This window comes from Balaenoptera physalus, assembly GCF_965194825.1.
Source record: "Balaenoptera physalus genome assembly, chromosome: 10".
Lineage (NCBI taxonomy): Eukaryota > Metazoa > Chordata > Mammalia > Artiodactyla > Balaenopteridae > Balaenoptera > Balaenoptera physalus.
In genome coordinates this window covers 23,760,504-23,779,240 of record NC_138889.1, presented here as the reverse complement: position 1 = coordinate 23,779,240, position 18,737 = coordinate 23,760,504, and the positions used below count along the sequence as shown (strand labels likewise).

The following is an 18,737-nucleotide window of genomic DNA, read 5'->3' as shown; positions in this document are numbered from 1 at the left end:
TTTCTGGGTCATATGGTAGTTCTGTTTTTAGTTTTTTAAGGAATCTCTATACTGTTCTCCATAGTGGCTTTATCAATTTACATTCCCACCAGCAGTGCAAGAGGGTTCCCTTTTCTCCACACCCTCTCCAGCATTTATTGTCTGTAGATTTTTTGATGATGGCCATTCTGACTGGTGTGAGGTGATACCTCATTGTAGTTTTGATTTGCATTTCTCTAATAATTAGTGATCTTGAGCATCTTTTCATGTGCCTCTTGGCCATCTATATGTCTTCTTTGGTGAAATGTCTATTTAGGTCTTCCACCCATTTTTTAATTGGGTTGTTTGTTTTTTTGATATTGAGCTGCATGAGCTGTTTGTATATTTTGGAGATTAATCCTTTGTCCATTCTTCATTTGTAAATATTTTCTCCCATTCTGAAGGTTGTCTTTTGGTCTTGTTTATGGTTTCCTTTTCTGTGCAAAAGCTTTTAAATTTCATTAGGTCTTATTTGTTTATTTATTTTTTTATTTTCATTACTCTAGGAGGCGGGTCAAAAGAGGTGTTGCTGTGGTTTATGTCAAAGAGCGTTTTTCCTATGTTTTCCTCTATGAGTTTTATAGGGTCTGGCCTTACATTTAGGTCTTTAATCCATTTTGAGTTTATTTTTGTGTATGGTGTTAGGTAGTATTCTAACTTCATTCTTTTACATGTAGCTGTCCAGTTTTCCCAGCACCACTTATTGAAGAGGCTATCTTTTCTCCATTGTATGTTCTTGTCTCTTTTGTCATAAATTAGGTGACCATATGTGCATGACTCTATCTCTGGGCTTTCTGTCCTCTACCATTGATCTATATTTCTGTTTTTGTGCCAGTACCATACTGTCTTGATTACTGTAGCTTTGTAGTATAGTTTGAAGTCACGGAGCCTGATTTCTCCAGCTCTCTTTTTCTTTCTCAAGATTGCTTCGGCTGTTCGGGGTCTTTTGTTTTCCATACAAATTGTAAAAATCTTTGTTCTAATTTTGTGAAGAATGCCATTGGTAGTTTGATAGGGATTGCACTGAATCTGTAGATTGCTTTGGGTAGTATAGTCATTTTCACAATATTGAATCTTCCAATCCAAGAACATGGTGTATTTCTCCATCTGTTTATGTCATCTTTGATTTCTTTCATCAGTGTTTTATAGTTTTCTGAGTACAAGTCTTTTGCCTCTTTAGGTAGGTTTATTCCTAGGTGTTATATTCTTTTTGTTGCGATGGTAAATGGGATTGTTTCCTTAATTTCTCTCTCTGATTTTTTGTTGTTAGTGTATAGGAATGCCAGAGATTTCTTAATTTTGTATTCTGAAACCTTACCAAATTCCTTGATTAGTTCTAGTAGTTTTCTGGTGACATCTTTAGGATTTTCTATGTATAGTATCATGTCATCTGCAAACAATGACAGTTTTACTTCTTTTCCAGTTTGTATTCCTTTTGTTTCTTTTTCTTCTCTGATTGCTGTGGCTAGGACTTCCAAAACTATGTTGAATAAGAGTGGCGAGAGTGGACATCCTTGTCTTCTTCCTGATCTTAGTGGAAGTGCTTTCAGTTTTTCACCATTGAGTATGATGTTTGCTGTGGGTTTGTCATATATGGGCTTTATTATCTTGAGGTAGGTTCCCTCTATGCCCACTTTCTGGAGAGTTTTTATCATAAGTGGGTGTTGAATTTTGTCAAAAGCTTTTTCTGCATCTATTGAGATGATCATATGGTATTTATTCCTTAATTTGTTAATATGGTGTATCGCATTGGTTGATTTGCGTATATGGAAGAATCCTTTCATTCCTCGGATAAATCCCACTTGGTCATGGTGTATGATCCTTTTAATGTGTTGTTGGATTCTCTTTGTGAGTATTTTGTTTGGGATTTTTGCCTCTATGTTCATCAGTGATATTGGCCTGTAATTTTCTTTTTTTGTGATTTCTTTGTCTGGTTTTGGTATCAGGGTGATGGTGGCTTTGTAGAACAAATTTGGGAGTGTTCCTCCCTCTGCAATTTTTGGAAGAGTTTGAGAAGGATTGGTCTTAGCTCTTCTCTAAATGTTTGATAGAATTCGCCTGTGAAGCCATCTGGTCCTGAACTTTTGTTTGTTGGAAGAGTTTTAATTACAGTTTCAATTTCATTACTTGTGATAAGTCTGTTTATATTTTTTAATTCTTCCTGGTTCAGTCTTGGAAAGTGTACCTTTCCAAGGATTTGTCCATTTCTTCGTGGTTGTCCATTTTATGGGCATATAGTTGTTTGTAGTAGTCTCTTATAATCCTTTGTATTTCTGTCGTGTCAGTTGTGATTTCTCCTTTTTCATTTCTAATTTTATTGATTTGCGTCCTGTCCCTTTTTTTCTTGATGTGTCTGGCTAAAGGTTTATCAATTTTGTTTATCTTCTCAGAGAACCAACTTTTAGTTTTATTGATCTCTGCTCTTGTTTTCTTCATTTCTATTTCATTTATTTCTGCTCTGATCTTTATGATTTCTTTCCTGCTACTGACTTTGACTTTCATTTGTTCTTTCTCTGGTTGCTTTAGTTGTAAGGTTAGATTGTTTATTTGAGATTTTTCTTGTTTCTTGAGGTGAGATTGAATTGCTATAAAATTCCCTCTTAGAACTGCTTTTGCTGAGTCCTATAGGTTTTGGGTCATCATGTTTTCGTTGTCATTTGTTTCTATGTATTTTTTTATTTCTTCTTTGACTTCTTCAGTGATCTCTTGGTTATTTAGTAGCACACTGTTTAGCCTCCATGTATTTGTGTTTTTTACAGCTTTCTTTCCTGTAATTGATTTTGAATCTCATAGTGTTGTGGTCAGAAAAGATGCTTGCTACGATTTCAGTTTTCTTAAATTTTCCGAGGCTTGATTTTTGACCCAAGATGTGATTGATCCTGGGGAATGTTCCATGTGCACTTGAGAAGAAAATGTATTCTGCCACTTTCGGTGGAATGTCCTATAAATATCAATTAAATCTACCTGGTTTACTGTGCCATTTAAAGCTTGTGTTTCCCTGTTTATTTTCTGTTTGGATGATCTGCCAATTGGTGTAAGTGGGGTGTTAAAGTCCCCTACTATTATTGTGTTACTGTCGATTTCCCCTTTTATGGTTGTTAGCATTTGCCTTATGTATTGAAGTGTTCCTTTGTTGGGTGCATAAATATTTATAATTGTTATAGCTTCTTCTTGGATTGATCCCTTGATCATTACATAGTGTCCTTCCTTATCTCTTGTAACAGTCTTTATTTTAAAGTCTATTTTATCTGATACGAGTATTGCTATTCCAGCTTTCTTTTGATTTCCATTTGCATGGAATATCTTTTTCTATCCCTTCACTTTCAGTCTGTATGTGTCTCTAGGTCTGATGTGGGTCTCTCATAGACAGCATATATATGGGTCTTGTTTTTGTATCCATTCAGCCAGCCTGTGTCTTATGGTTGGAACATTTAATCCATTTCCATTTAAGGTAATTATTGATTTGTATTTTCCTATTACCATTTTCTTAATTGTTTGGGGTTTGTTTTTTGGGTCTTTTTCTTCTCTTGTGTTTCCCACCTAGAGAAGTTCCTTTAGCATTTGTTGTAAAGCTGGCTTGGTGGTGCTGAATTCTCTTAACTTTTGATTGTCTGTAAAGCTTTTGATTTCTCAGTCGAATCTGAATGAGATCCTTGCTGGGTAGAGTAATCTTGCTTGTAGGTTTTTCTCTTTCATCACTTTAAGTATATCCTGCCACTCCCTTCTGGCCTGCAGAGTTTCTGCTGAGAAATCAGCTGATAACCTTATGGGGATTCCTTTGTATGTTATTTTCTGCTTTTCCCTTGCTGCTTTTAATATTTTTTCTTTGAATTTAATTTTTGTTAGTTTGATTAATATATGTCTTGGTGTGTTTCTCTTAGGGTTTATCCTGTATGGGACTCTCTGCACTTCCTGGGCTTGGGTGACTATTTCCTTTCCCATGTGAGGGAAGTTTTCCACTATAATCTCTGCAGATATTTTCTCAGACCCTTTCTTTTTCTCTTCTTTTTCTGGGACCCCTATAATTTGAATGTTGGTGCATTTAGTGTTATCCCAGAGGTCTCTCAGATTGTCTTCTTTTCATTCTTTTCTCTTTATTTTGCTCCTTGGCAGTTATTTCCAGCATTCTGTCTTCCAGCTCACTTATTCGTTCTTCTACCTCAGTTATTCTGTTCTTGATTCCTTCTTGTGTATTTTTCATTTCAGTTATTGTGTTGTTCATCTCTGTTTTTTTGTTCTTTAGTTCTTCTAGATCTTTGTAAACATTTCTTGTATTTTCTCAATCCATGCCTCCATTCTATTTCTGAGATTCTGGATCATCTTTACTATCATTACTCTGAATTCTTTTTCAGGTAGGTTGCCTATTTCCTCTTCATTTATTTGGTCTTGTAGGTTTTTACCTTGCTCCTTCATATAGTTTTTTGTTGTCTCTTTTTTTTTTTTTTTTTTGATGGGTGAGATTGTGTTCCTGTCTTACTGGTTGTTTGGCCTGAGGCTTCCATCACTGGAGTTTGTAGGCTGTTGGGTAGAGGTGGGCCTGGTGCCAAGAATGAGGACCTCCAGGAGACCTCATTCCTATGACTATTCCCTGGTCTCTGAGGTTCTCTGTTAATCCAGTGGTTTGGACTCATAGCTCCCACCGCAGGAGCTCAGACCCAACCCCTGTCTCGCCAAGATCCCACAAGCCATGCAGGGCGGCAAAAAAAAAAAGAAAAATAGGAGCAGAACAATAACAAAGAGTAAAAAATAAAATAAGATTAGAAAACTAACAGATATGTTACAAAGAATAAAAAAATAAAAATATAGATGAAACAAGAACTGGAAGGTAAAACAGAACCACAATAGTAAAAAAGAGGAGAAAAGGAAAAAAAGCCTTGGCTGTGGAGGGTGGGGCTTAGGCAGGGGCGGGGTTTAGGCAGTGGGCAGGGCCTGTGCTTAGGACCACAGGGCCGGAAAAGGCCTTGGGGGGGTGGGGGTGGGGCTTAGGCTCATCTCAGCAGGAGGGGCCGAGGAGTGCCTCTGGCCTTCGAGGGTGGAGGGCCAGGTCCAGGACCCCAGCAGGCTCACTGGGCCCAAGTGGGCAGGGGAAACGCCAGCCAGCCGCATTTCCCCCTGATCCTCCCATCCCAGAGGGCCCCTCCCTGTTGGCCTCTCTTCTTCTTCTCCCCAGCCCTCCCTCCTATGCCTCTAGGATCCACATGGCGGAGGGGGCCCCAGAAAGCAGGGGAGCAGATCTGGAATCCCAGTAGGCTTCCCGGGGCCAAGTGGGTGGGGGAAACGCCCGTCGCGCCTCCCCTACTCCTCCTATCTTGGAGGACCCCTCCCCGTCAGCCTCTCCATTGCCGCACCCCCCCCCCCCGCCTCCCTCCTATGCCCCTAGGATCAGCGCTCCCAGAGGGGGCCTCGGAGGGTGGGTTACCCGGCCTGGGAGCCCAGCAGGCTTTCTGGGGCCAAGTGGGCAGGGGAAACGCCCGCTGGGCCTCCCCTGATCCTCTGGTCCTGGAGGGTTCCCCCCATCATCTGCCTCCCCTCCTCCCTCCCTCCCATGCCCCTAGGAACCATGAGGCTGGAGGGGATCCTGGAGAATGGAGGGCCAGGCTTGGGAGCCCAGCAGTCTTCCCAGGCCTGGATGAGCGGGGGAAATACCCTCTGCACCTCCCTGGATCCTGCAGTCCTCGAGGGCCCCTCCCGCCAGCTTCTCCTCTTCTCCCCCCACCTTCCGCCTACACCCCTAGGACCAACGTGGCCCGGAGGGGGCCTCGGAGGGTGGAGGACCCGGCCTGGGAGCCCCACAGGCTTCCCGGGCCCGATTGGGCAGGGAAATGTCTTGGAAGATCAGGGTCCCTCCAGGCGTGGGAACCCCTCCCCACTCCCAGCCACCCCTCAGGGGCACCAGTCCTGTCCAGCCTTCACTGTTCCTCCCCTCTCACTCCCCCTACGTCCTACCTGGTCGCTCAGGGGTTCTTCCTGTCTCCTTAGGCGTTCTGGTCCCCCACTAGCGTCTGGCAGGCGCCCTAGTTTTGGGGAGACACGAAGTCCACGTCCTCCCCCACTGCCATCTTGACCGGAAGCCTCTAATTTTTTAAATAAAAATTTTTTCAGCTTTATTGAGGTATAATTGACAAATAACATTGTGTAAGTTTAAGGTATACAATGTGATGATTTGATATATGTATATATTGTGCAGTGATTACCACAATAAGTTAGTTAACACGTCCATCACCTCATGTAGTTACCATTTTTTTGTGGTGAGAACATTTAAGGTCTACTCTCTTAGGTGATTTCAAGTGTGCAACACTGTATTGTTAACTGTAGCCACCATGCTGTACATTAGATCCCTAAAACTTAGTCATCTATAACTGAAACTTGACCAACATCTCTCCATTTCCCCCAGTCCCTTGCAACCACCATTCTACTTTGTTTCTATGAGTTCAACATCAGGGGTGCAGATATTGCTTCAAAGTAGTGATTTCATTTCTTTCAGATACATACCAGAAGTGAGATTGCTGGATGATATGGTAGTTCTATTTTTGATATTTTTGAGGAACTGTTTTCCATAATGGTTATGCGAGTTCCCATTCCTACCAACAATACAAGGGTTCTCTTTTCTCCACATATTCACCATTGCTTGTTATCTCTTGTCTTTTTGATGATAGCCATTCTGTCAGGTATGAGGTGATAATCTCATTGTGGTTTTGTTTTTCATTTCCCTGATGATTGGTGATATTGAGCACCTTTTTGTATACCTGTTGGCCATTTGTATGTCTTCTTTGGAAAAGGGTCTATTCAGGTCCTTTGCCCATTTTAAATCATATTATTTGGCTTTTTGCTGTTGAGTTGTATGAGTGCCTTACAGATTTTGGGTATTAACCGCTTATCAGATATATGGTTTCCAAATACTTTTTCTCTTTCCATAGGTTGCCTTTTTATTTTGGGCTCCTTTTTTAACCACTGTATTTCTTCTCTGTTAGAGAATCTGCCCTTGATCATACTTAACCATTTTCTGCCAGAGACCTTTGTCCTTGTGTATTTTAGTTCAGTAACTGATTCCTAGAAAAAAAGAATGTTCAGCAGCTGCTTCTCAGGAAACATGAAAAGAGGTTACATTTTTAAAATGGATTAGTATTTCAATTAATATGATTTTGCCTTAATATCTTTCTAAAAACTTTAAATGAAATTTGCATATGGATGGTGTGATGTGTGAAGCCTAAAGCTTACTGGTGTAGTTGGGTATTAATTAGTTACTACCCATATCTCTGGTAGACCATGTATCCAGCACCAAAACTAGATAATCAGACCTGTAGTATGCCTAGCCAGAAAAGGCCAGGCTGAGGTCAAGTATTGAAATGTCATACTCAAAGCTCCCTCACCAAAGGAGGTCTAGGCATGAGACCATGAATCTTTACCCCTTGCTGGTTCTATTTGATTACAGAGGCATGGCGCTGGCAAAGCTTTTAAAAACTTGTTTCATGTTTTTAAAATCCTTGGGAGCTACAGAGTGGGTGTTCAGACCAAAAAGGCTGCTTCCTGGAGTGTTTATGCAAAGGGTCATTTTTAGAGAGTTATGAGGAATGGAATTGGGTCTGACGTCAATTCTCAGTGTGCTTTCTCTCCCCGGAGGAATAGCCCATATGTAGAGACAGATGTGAGACTGAAGTCTCTTTTACATATAAATAATGCTGGGAGAGAATGAGAATATTACTGTGAGTTAGAGGTTGGGGAAGAACAGAGTTTACTGTAAGCCAGAGATGACCAAGTTGGTTTTTTTTTTTTTATAATTTTTATTTTTATTTTTATTTATTTATGGCTGTGTTGGGTCTTCGTTTCTGTGGGAGGGCTTTCTCTAGTTGTGGCAAGCGGGGGCCACTCTTCATCATGGTGTGCGGGCCTCTCACTATCGCGGCCTCTCTTGTTGCAGAGTACAGGCTCCAGACGACCAGGCTCAGTAATTGTGGCTCACGGGCCTAGTTGCTCCGCGGCATGTGGGATCTTCCCAGACCAGGGCTCGAACCCGTGTCCCCTGCATTGGCAGGCAGATTCTCAACCACTGCGCCACCAGGGAAGCCCCGACCAAGTTGTTTTTATACACACTTTTTCAAACATTCAATTGTGTATAACCCATAAGCCTAAATGTGCACAAAACATAAATGTACAGTAAATTAATAATAATTAATAATAATAGAACAAATACCTGTGTAATCATCCCAGGTCAAATACTAGAACATTACCAGCACCCAGAAGCTCCCCCAACAATTCCTTTTGATCACTACCCAGTTCCCCCTTCAGGAGTCTCCTGACTTTTATGGTAATAATCTCCTTGCTTTTCTCTTTAGATTTACCACTTTTATATGCATTCCTAAACAACATAAATTGGTTTTGCCTATTTTTGAACTTCATATACATGGAATCATATTGCATTTTTATGTGTCTTGATCCTTTTACTTAATGTTTTGTTTGTAATTACACATTGTTGAATATAGCTGTAGTTTGTTCTCTTTTATTACAGTAGAGTATTTCATTGTATGACTATATTATTTTACTTTTGATAGTTGTTTGGTTCTTTCCAGTCTGGGCCAGCTGTAAATAATGCCACTTTGAGCATTCTTTTTTTAAAAATAAATTTATTTATTTATTTATTTTGGGCTGCATTTGGTCTTCGTTGCTGTACATGGGCTTTTTCTAGTTGCGGTGAGCAGGGGCTACTCTTCATTGTGGTGTGCAGGTTTCTCATTGCGGTGGCTTCTCTTGTTGAGGAGCATGGGCTCTAGGTGAGCAGGCTTCAGTAGCTGTGGCACACGGGCTCAGCAGTTGTGGCTCGCGGGCTCTAGAGTGTAGGCTTAGTAGTTGTGGCTCACGGGCTTAGCTGCTCCGCGGCATGTGGGATCTTCCCAGACCAGGGATCAAACCCATGTCCCCTGCATTGGCAGGCGGATTGTTAACCACTGTGACACCAGGGAAGTCCCCACTTTGAACATTCTTGAACTTGTCTTTTGGTGCATGCATTCCCGTTGGATATACATTACCTTGAACCATGTGAAATTACCTTTTTTTTTTCCTGCGCCGTGCAACTTGCGAATTCTTAGTTCCCTGACCAGGGATCGAACCTGTGCCCCCTGCAGTGGAAGCGCAGAGTCCTAACCACTGGACTGCCAGGGAAGTCCCTGAAAGTACCATTTTTGTGGATCAGTCACATATTAACGATTCCATATGGTTCAATGTAATACCTAGGGGTAGAATTGTTGGATCATAAGAATTACATATGTTCAATTTTAATAGATTCTGCCAAATAGTTTTCTAAAAATCTTGTACCAACTTAATCTCCCGCCAGCAATGTATAAGAATTGTTCCACATTCTGGCCTACATTTGGTATTGTAATTTTTCATTGTAATTTTGATTTGCATTTCCTTGGTTACTCATGAGGTTGAGTATTGTTTCATTTGTTTTTGGCTGTTTAGATTTCTTCTTATGAAGTACCTCTTCAAGTCATTTGCCTATTTTTCTGTTGAATGGTCCATTTTTGTCTTACTGATCAGCAGGTGTTCTTTATATATTCTAGATGTGAATACTTGATTGTTAATGTGTCACATGTATCTTCTTCCATTCTGTGGCTCATCTCTTTACTCTCTTATTGGTGTCTTTGATGAACGGATATTCCCAATTTTAATGTAGTCAAATTTATTCATCATTTCTTTTATAGTTAATACTTTTTGTGTTTGTCTAAAATGACTTTTGCTATAAATAAGATTTTGACGATAGTCTGCCATATTATCTTCCAAGAGCTTTGTTTTTCACATTTAGTTCTGTAATCCATCTGAAGTTGATTTTTTTTATGTTATCAATTTTTTTATTGAAGGATAGTTGATTTACAACATTGTATTAATTTCTGCTATACAGCAAAGTGATTCAGTTATATAGATATATACACACATATTCTTTTTTATATTCTTTTCCACTATGGTTTACCATGGGATATTGAATATAGTTCTTTGTGCTATATAGTAGGACCTTGTTGTTGTGTACAGAGGTCCTATTTCATTTTTCCCCCAATGGATATCCAGTTGTCCCAGCACCAATTAGTGAAGAGATATACTCTCACCACTGCTCTGAGGTGTCACTTCTGTCATAGATCAGGGTCCATATGTGCCTGTATCTGTTCCAGGCTCTATTCTATTCAGTGGTCTGTTCTATTCCTGCACTAATAGCTCACTGTCTTAATTACTATAACTTTATAGTAAGTAAGTCCCCACCTTGTTCTTTTCTAAGAGTGCCTTGGCTATCCTTGTCCTTTTGCATTTCCATATACATTTTAGACTCAGCTTGTCAAGTTTCATCAAAAAAGTCTGTTGGCATTTTTATTGAGATTGCATTTAATCTATCAATTTATTTAGAATTTACATCTTTATAATAGTGAGTCTTAAATCTAGAAATAAGGTTTATCTCTCCATTTAATAATGTCTACTTTATTGTTTATCAAAAAATTTTTTGAGGTAAAATTCATCATTTCAACGATATTTTATTATCAGATTTATCATTTTATTCATTTTTAGGTATACACTTCAGTTGCGTTAAGAACAGTCACACTGTTGTGCAACCATCACCACTCTCTATCTCCAGAACTTTTTCAGTGGCTTTCAGTACATTCATAATGTTATACAACCACCAGCACTATCTAATTTCAGAGCATTTCATCATCTCCCCCAGCCCCCCAAAAAAACCCATATGCATTAAGTTGTCACTCCTCCAATCCTTAGCAACCACTAATCTGCTTTCTGTCTTCATGGATCTGCCTCTACTGGACATTTCATGTAAGTGGAGTCACACAAAATATGTTCTTTTGTGTCTCATTTCTTTCACTCAGCATAATGTTTTCAAGGCTCATCTTTGTTGTAGTATGTACCCTTTTTAAGACTGAATAATATTCCATTGCATGTATATACCACATTTTGATTATATGAATATACCACATTATAAATTCATCAGTTGATAGACACTAGTCAATAAAATTCTATAATTCTTTATAGAGAACTTGCCCATATTTCATTAGATTTATTCCAAGACACATGTTTTCAAATCCTTTTAAATGATATTTTTATAATGTAATTTGAAAATAAATAATTTTTTAAAATGTAATTTAATATGTTGTTTACTGCTGTTATATAGGAACATATGATGTTAATTTTACATTCTATAAATAGTTTAAAGTTTGATAAACTCTCTTAATCCCCAAAATTTATGCTGATTCTTTTGGATTTTATATTTATCAATCATATCATTGTGATGAATGAAGGACTTTTGTTTGTTTCTTTTCATTTCTTCTGCCATTTGTTTCTTCCTCGTATCTTACCCTGCTGACTAGAACCTCTAGTACAGTGTTGAATAGAGTAATGATAATAAGCAGCCTTGACTTATTCCTGATTCCAAAGGAAAAGCTTAAAACCCTTCACTGTTAAATATGAGATTTGCTATATTTCTATTCATATTTCAAATGATTTTTACTTAGCTGAAACCTGGCATTCTAGGACAAATCATTTTTGGTTTTAATTTTTAAGAAACATTTAAATGAGCTCCTGAGAGTACTTCCCCTCTGATTTGGTCATTTTTGGCAGTCTTGATGTATGACTTTGGAAGTCACACTGACCTGAGTCCAAATATGGCTCTACTATAAACTCATGTGATTTTGGTTAGGATTATAAATCCTTTTAGGGCAAGAACTGCATGCTATTTATTTAATTCTGTATCATTAGCTTTAACTTATTAATGCCTAGTACATTGTAGGGGCTTAATATAGATCTTGAAAAAAATGAAGTTATATAATTTGTCTCTGAGTCTTGGCTTCCTCATTTATAAAATAAGAATTAATAATCCCCTATAGGCCTTTATATAATGATTTAAAAAATAATATGTGTAACATAGTTGCATGTAAAAAATGCAACTTTCCTTTGAGATTTACTTTTCCTTAGCTGACTACATTAGTAATTAAGAGGGTTCTGGGACCCAATTTCTAATATTGAGTGTTGGGGGTTTCTCCACAGTAACAGCAATTCTCAGACACCATCTGGGTGTCTTACAACTCAACACAATTCTTACACTGTCTACTCAGAGATACCATCAGATTCCACAGGTTGAGGGCTCAGTCCTACAAGACTGCCCCCTTCTCCTGCCTACTTCAGACGCCAATCTCAAGCCCAGGTTGTTACCTGTTTCTGACTGCCTGGCTACAGATTGGAGCCATGACCCCCTCCTTGAACTTTAGGTGCTGGTTGTAAGTCCAGGTTGTTCCCTATACTTCTGACTGGATATAAAGCAGAGGTTCCCATGACCCTCTCCTTGTGTTTGATTAATTTGCTAGAGTGGCAAACACAGAGAAATATTTTACTTACTAGATTATTGGTTTATTATGGAAGGATATAATTCAGGAACAGCCAGTTGGAAGAGCTGAATAGGGCAAGGTATGGGGAAAGAGTGGGGATCTTCATGCCCTTTCCAGGTACAGCACTCTTCCCAAATCTCCACATGTTCACCAACCGGGAAGCTTTCTGAACTTGTCCTTTTAGGGTTTTATGGAGGCTTCATTACACAGGCATGATTGATTAAATCATTGGCCAATCTCCAGCCCCTCACCCCTCCCCCAGTGACTGAAAGGTCCAACCTTCTTTTCACATGGTTAGTTCAACTGGTGACCAGCACCCCCTCCCATCTTTACAGGATTTCCAAAAGTCACCTCATTAACATAAGCTCAGTTGCGGTTGAAAGGGGCTTTTTATGAATAACAAGACACCCCTTTCACCATTATGGCTTTGAAGGGATTTCAGGAACTGAGGACAAGAGACTGAATATTATAACAAAAGATGCTCCCATTGCTCTTATTGCTTAGGAAATTACAAGGGTATGGGGTGCTCTGAACCAGAAACCTTGGAAGAAGACCAAAAAAAAAATTTATTATAAATCACAATATCACAATAATGATTTCCATCTTTGGGTTTTTACTTAATCTCATAGAAACTTGTGTACTGTATTTTTGTGGGACTACCATTGATTTACAATATTGTGCTAGTTTCAGGTGCACAGCAAAGTGAACTTTGGCTGGGTGAGTGCATGTCTCACCCCTGCCCTCAGGAGCCTAAATAGGACCCCAACACCCAGCACTCTTAGCTGAGTGAAGAGAGCACTGGTAACATTTTCCGAGGGCTTAGATGTTTGTGCTTCTAAAACCATGTGGGAATTCTTAGGATTACAATTGATGTTTCTTACCCTGAAAGGACCTTTGCAATTACTCTTTGAAGAGTTGGCCTTTCTCTGTTGCAGATTGACATCAATAAATGCCATTATTTAGTGGATTTGGACACCATGAGAGAAACACCCCGGGAGCCAAAATACTCATCCAATAGAGAAGAATGGATCAACTTGGCCTACAGACCATTCCTTGATGCATCTAGGTATGTGGCTTTAGTCCTAAGAAATGTACTAGGACTAGTAACGGCAAAAATTGGAATCTGGGATTGAATAACTTCCAGTCCTGGGCTAACTCTAGTAGCCATTTAATTTTATTTTTATTTGGGCCCAAACATCTTCTATTCTTGTCCAGTTCCCTGAGAAATCTAAAAGAGTGCTCTTCTTTTCTAGGCATCAGAGTGCAAAGTATATTCTGGTATCATTCAAATAACAGAATCTAAACAGATAGATCCACTGAAGAAAACACAAATAAGTGTTCGACACTGATTATTTTTGGCATTCAACTTCAGCTTTCTTAACCAAGAGTTTTCTAATACTGTTAGAAAGATTGACTGTGTTCTTTAAGGAGCTAGAAGTTCATATCCATTAATTTTGGGCTCAAGGCTCAGTCAGAGATGGGGCCAGGCCTTACTAGATCTTAAGTAGTGAGACCAAATAGACCAGGGCTTGGCTGGCTCTTCAGAAAGGCCTCAGAATTCATGATAAGAGGTTGAGTCAGGATGTCCAGGTGAAGGAGTGGGGGAGAGTTAGAAAGGTGTAGGTTGTCTGTGGGCAGAGGTCCAGGTAGACAGTTGAAGTTAAGGAGGTCCAGGGAGGCCTGGTGGGCAGAGCCCAGGATCCAGGAGATCAGGCAGAAACAAAAAGGTAGAGGACCAGGTCTTGAGAGGCAGGTTTGGGACTCAGAAACAGGGAAGAAAATATTTTCAGGAAGAGGGAGTGATTAGAACCTACTGTTAAATCAAGTCAGTTTGATTAATATAACAACTGTTCATTGGATTTGGCAGCTGATAAAAGCAATTTTAGTGGAATGGTGGGGGCATAGGGACTTGAGAGATTAGAGGGGTCAAAGCAAAACTAACAGGGAGGAAGGAGGCAAGATGGCGGAGTAGAAGGACGTGAGCTTACGCCTTCTTATGGAAACACCAAAATCACAACTAACTGCTGAAAAACCACTGACAAAAAAAACACTGGAACCTACCAAAAAAGATAGCCTACATCCAAAGACACAGAAGAAGCCACAGCGAGATGGTAGGAGGGGCGCAATCGCAATAAAATCAAATCCCATACACGCTGGGTGGGCGACCCACAAACTGGAAAATAATTACACCACAGAAGTTCTCCCACAGGAGTGAAAGTTCTGAGCCCCCCATTGGGCTCCCCTGTCTCGGGGTCTGGCAACAGGAGGAGGAGCCCCCAGGTCTGACTTTGAAGGCCACTGGTGTTTGACCACAGGAATTCCACAGGACTGGTGGAAACAGAAACTTCACTCTTGGAGGGCACACACAGGGTGTCGTGCACACCAGGACCCAGGGAAAAAAGTGGTGACCTCATAAGAGACTGGGCCGGACTTACCTGCTGGGGTTGGAGGGTCCCCTGCAGAGGCAGGGGGCGGCTGTGGGGACAGGGACAGTGGCGGCAGCAGCTCTGACAAGTGCTCATTGGCATGGGCCTTCTAGGAGGCTGCCATTTTCTCACCAAGACCTGACCCCACCCAACAGCCTGTAGGCTCCTGAGTGCTAGGATACCTCAGGCCAAACAACCAACAGGGTGGGAACACAGCTTCACCCATTAGCAGACAGGCTGCTTAAAGTCTTTTTTTTTTTTTTTAAAGATTTTTTTTTTTGATGTGGACCATTTTTAAAGTCTTTATTGAATTTGTTACAATATTGCTTCTACTTTATGTTTTTTGGTTTTTTTGGCCCCGAGGCATGTGGGATCTTAGCTCCCTGGCCAGGGATTGAACCTGCACCCCCTGCATTGGAAAGCGAAGTCTTAACCACTGGACCGCCAGGGAAGTCCCTTAAAGTCTTCCTGAATAAACAGCTGCCCAATAATAAACACACCTCCCAGACATGGCCCTGCCCACCAGAGGGACAAGACCCAGCACTACGCACCCAGTCCCTCCCACCAGGAAGACTGCACAAGCCTCTTAGACAGCCTCATCCACCAGGGGGCAGACAGCGGAAGCAAGAAGAAATACAGTGCTGCAGCCTGTGGAACAGAAACCACAATCACAGAAAGTTAGACAAAATGAGATGGCAGAGGAATATGTCCCAGATGAAGGAACAAGATAAAACCCTAGAAGAACAACTAAGAAAAGTGGAGATAGGCAAGCTACCTGAAAAAGGATTCAGAGTAATGATAGTAAAGATGATTCAAGATCTTGGAAAAAGAATGGAGGCACAGATTGAGAAGATACAAGAAATGTTTAACAAAGACCTAGAAGAACTAAAGAACAAACAAACAGAGATGAACAATACAATAATTGAAATGAAAAATACACTAGAAGGAATCAGTGGCAGAGTAGCTGAGGCAGAAGAATAGATAAGTGACCTGGAAGAAAGAATGGTGGAAATCACTGCCGTGGAACAGAATAAAGAAAAAAGACAAAAGAAATGAAGACAGTCTAAGAGACCTCTGGGACAACATTAAATGCACCAGCATTTGCATTATAGGGGTCCCAGAAGGAGAAGAGAAAAAGAAAGGGTCTGAGAAAATATTTAAAGAGATAATAGCTGAAAACTTTCCTAACATGGGAAAGGAAACAATCATCCAAGTCCAGGAAGTGCAGAGAGTCCCAGGCAGGATAAACCCAAGGAGGAACACGCTGAGACACATATTAATCAAACTGACAAAAATTAAAGACAAAGAAAAAATATTAAAAGCAACAAGGGAAAAGCAACAAATAACGCACAAGGGAACTCCCATAAGGTTATCAGCTGATTTCTCAGCAGAAACTCTGCAGGCCAGAAGGGAGTGGCACGATATGTTTAAAGTAATGAAAGGGAAGAAGCTACAACCAAGAATACTCTTCCCAGCAAGGCTTTCATTCAGATTCAGTGGAGAAATCAAAAGCTTTATAGACAAGCAAAAGCTAAGAGAATTCAGCACCACCAGCCCAGCTTTACAACAAATGCTAGAGGAACTTCTCTAGGCGGAAAACAAAGGCCACAACTAGAAACAAGAAAATTACAAATGGAAAAGCTTACCGGTAAAGGCAAACATACAGTAAAGAAATCATCTGCACACAAATATATCAAACCCAGCAGTTGTGAGGAGAGCACAAATGCAAGATATTGGAAATGCATTTGATATTAAAAGACCAGCAACTTAAAACAATCTTGTTTATATATACACTGCTATATCAAAACCTCATGGTAACCACAAATCAAAAATGTACAATGGATACACACACAAAAAAGAAAAAAGGAATCCAAACACAACAATAAAGTTAGTCATCAAATCAGAAGAGAAGAGAACAAAAGAGGAAGGGAAGAAAAAAAGACCTACAAAAACAAATCCAAAACAATTAACAAAATGGCAACAAGAACATACATATCAATAATTACCTTAAACGTGAATGGATTAAATGCTCCAACCAAAAGACATAGACTGGCTGAATGGATACAAAAACAAGACCTGTATGTATGCTGTCTACAGGAGACCCACTTCAAATCATGGGACACATACCGAAAGTGAGAGGATGGAAAAATGTATTCCATGCAAATGGAAATCAAAGGAAAGCTGGAGTAACAATATTCATATCAGACAAAGAACACTACATAATGATCAAGGGATCAGTCCAAAAAGAAGATATAACGATTGTAACTATATATGCTCCCAACATAGGAGCACCTCAATATATAAGGCAAATGCTAACAACATTAAAGGGAGAAATCGACAGTAACACAATAATAGTGGGGGACTTTAACACCCTACTTTCATCAATGGACCAGATGGATTTAATTGATATTTATAGAGCATCCATCCAAAAGCAGCAGAATGCACATTCTTTTCAAGTGCACATGGAACATTCTCCAGGATTGATCACATGCTGGGCCACAAAGCGAGCCTTGGTAAATTTAAGAAAATTAAAATCATATCAAGCATCTTTTCTGACCAAACGCTATGAGATTAGAAATCAATGACAAGAAAAAACTGTAAAAAAACATGAACACTTGGAAGCTTAACAGTATACAGCCAATCCAACAGCCAGTGGATCACTGAAGAAATCAAAGAGGAAATCAAAAAATACCTAGATACAAATGAAAACGAAAGCACGACGATCCAAAAACCTATGGCACGTAGCAAAAGCAGTTCTAAGAGGGAAGTTTATAGCAATACAGTTTTACCTCAGGAAACAAGAAAAATCTCAAACAACGAAACCTTACAACCTAAAGCAGCTAGAGAAAGAAGAACAAACAAAACCCAAAGTTAGTAGAAAGAAAGAAATCATAAAGGTAAGAGCAGAAATAAATGAAATAGAGACAAAGAAAACAATAGAAAAGGTCAGTGATTGATCATGGCCTTAAGTGGGTAAGGAGGGAGGGGGGAGGGCACTGAGGGAGTGGAAGACCATGACAGGTGGTAGGATCATGGCCAGATATTCAAAAAATTGTCAGAATCAGGGCAGTAGTAGGAGACAGCTTGAAATTCTCTTTCAAGCAGCAGTGAAGGTATGAAGTTCTCTGCATCACACATATTCTTTGGTGCCTGACTTGTTGTTTGACATAGTATTTGGGGGGCAGTTCGCTATTATGCCTTCATTTTTGAGTTAAGAAAACTATGATGACATGAGATCTGAGCCTGAAAATATCTCCAGCCCTGGAGGATCAGTAGATCCCAAACAACCTTCCTCTTAACAAAGGGAAACTTAGTGGTTCACAAATACTGACCATCAGTACCTTGGTCACAGAATAAACTCTGTTTATAGCAAATGGGGCAAGGGAGTATTTTTGAGCGACTTTTTTTTCCTTTTGGTTTTGAAGGATTGAAGTGAGAAAAGTTCCTTATCTTCCCGTTTCCGCTTTTGGTAGCACACAGGCACAGCAGCTGGTAGACATGAACTGAGAGCCCATTCAAGGCAAAGAAGCCTGATGCTTGTATGCTTCTCACTGGAGAACTGGAAATCTTTTGAGGGAAGAGCAGAAGGTGTTGGTCACCTTCCCATCTGCCTTGTGGTGAGCAGCGAGTGACCAGAGGTGACCACACCATCACACAGTGATGTGCTTGAGCATCACTCCTCCAGGGCCCGCTGTGTTCAGCGCTCTCCTCAGCCAGAGGGAGCAGTGGACACAGTGGGAGACCATGAAATATGAGGGCCTTTCCCAGGGATGCTCCTCACCGCTCCTCCCTGAACGTCCTGCTTCCCTAACAAGCTAGATTTTAAGGGCAGAAATACAGCATGACTGGCTCAGTTTGATAAACGTTTGTTGAACATCTTCTACATGTAAGACTATGTAGACTGTGTGCAGGCGAGATGGCT

At 40.2% G+C, this 18,737-nt stretch overlaps 1 protein-coding gene across 7 annotated transcripts in view; it reads left to right on the top strand.

Annotated features, from left to right (window-relative positions):
* The window catches only part of ALG9 (ALG9 alpha-1,2-mannosyltransferase), a 100,289-nt gene that overhangs the window by 59,175 nt on the left and 22,377 nt on the right, over window positions 1–18,737 (top strand). For 2 of the 7 annotated variants that reach the window (XM_082476878.1, XM_082476880.1), the window contains exon 14: window positions 13,325–13,455. The exons of the other annotated variants lie outside the window; for them this stretch is intronic. In XM_082476878.1, the coding sequence (XP_082333004.1) occupies window positions 13,325–13,455 (131 nt within the window). The remainder of the gene's footprint in view (window positions 1–13,324; window positions 13,456–18,737) is intronic. 7 annotated transcript variants of the gene reach the window in all.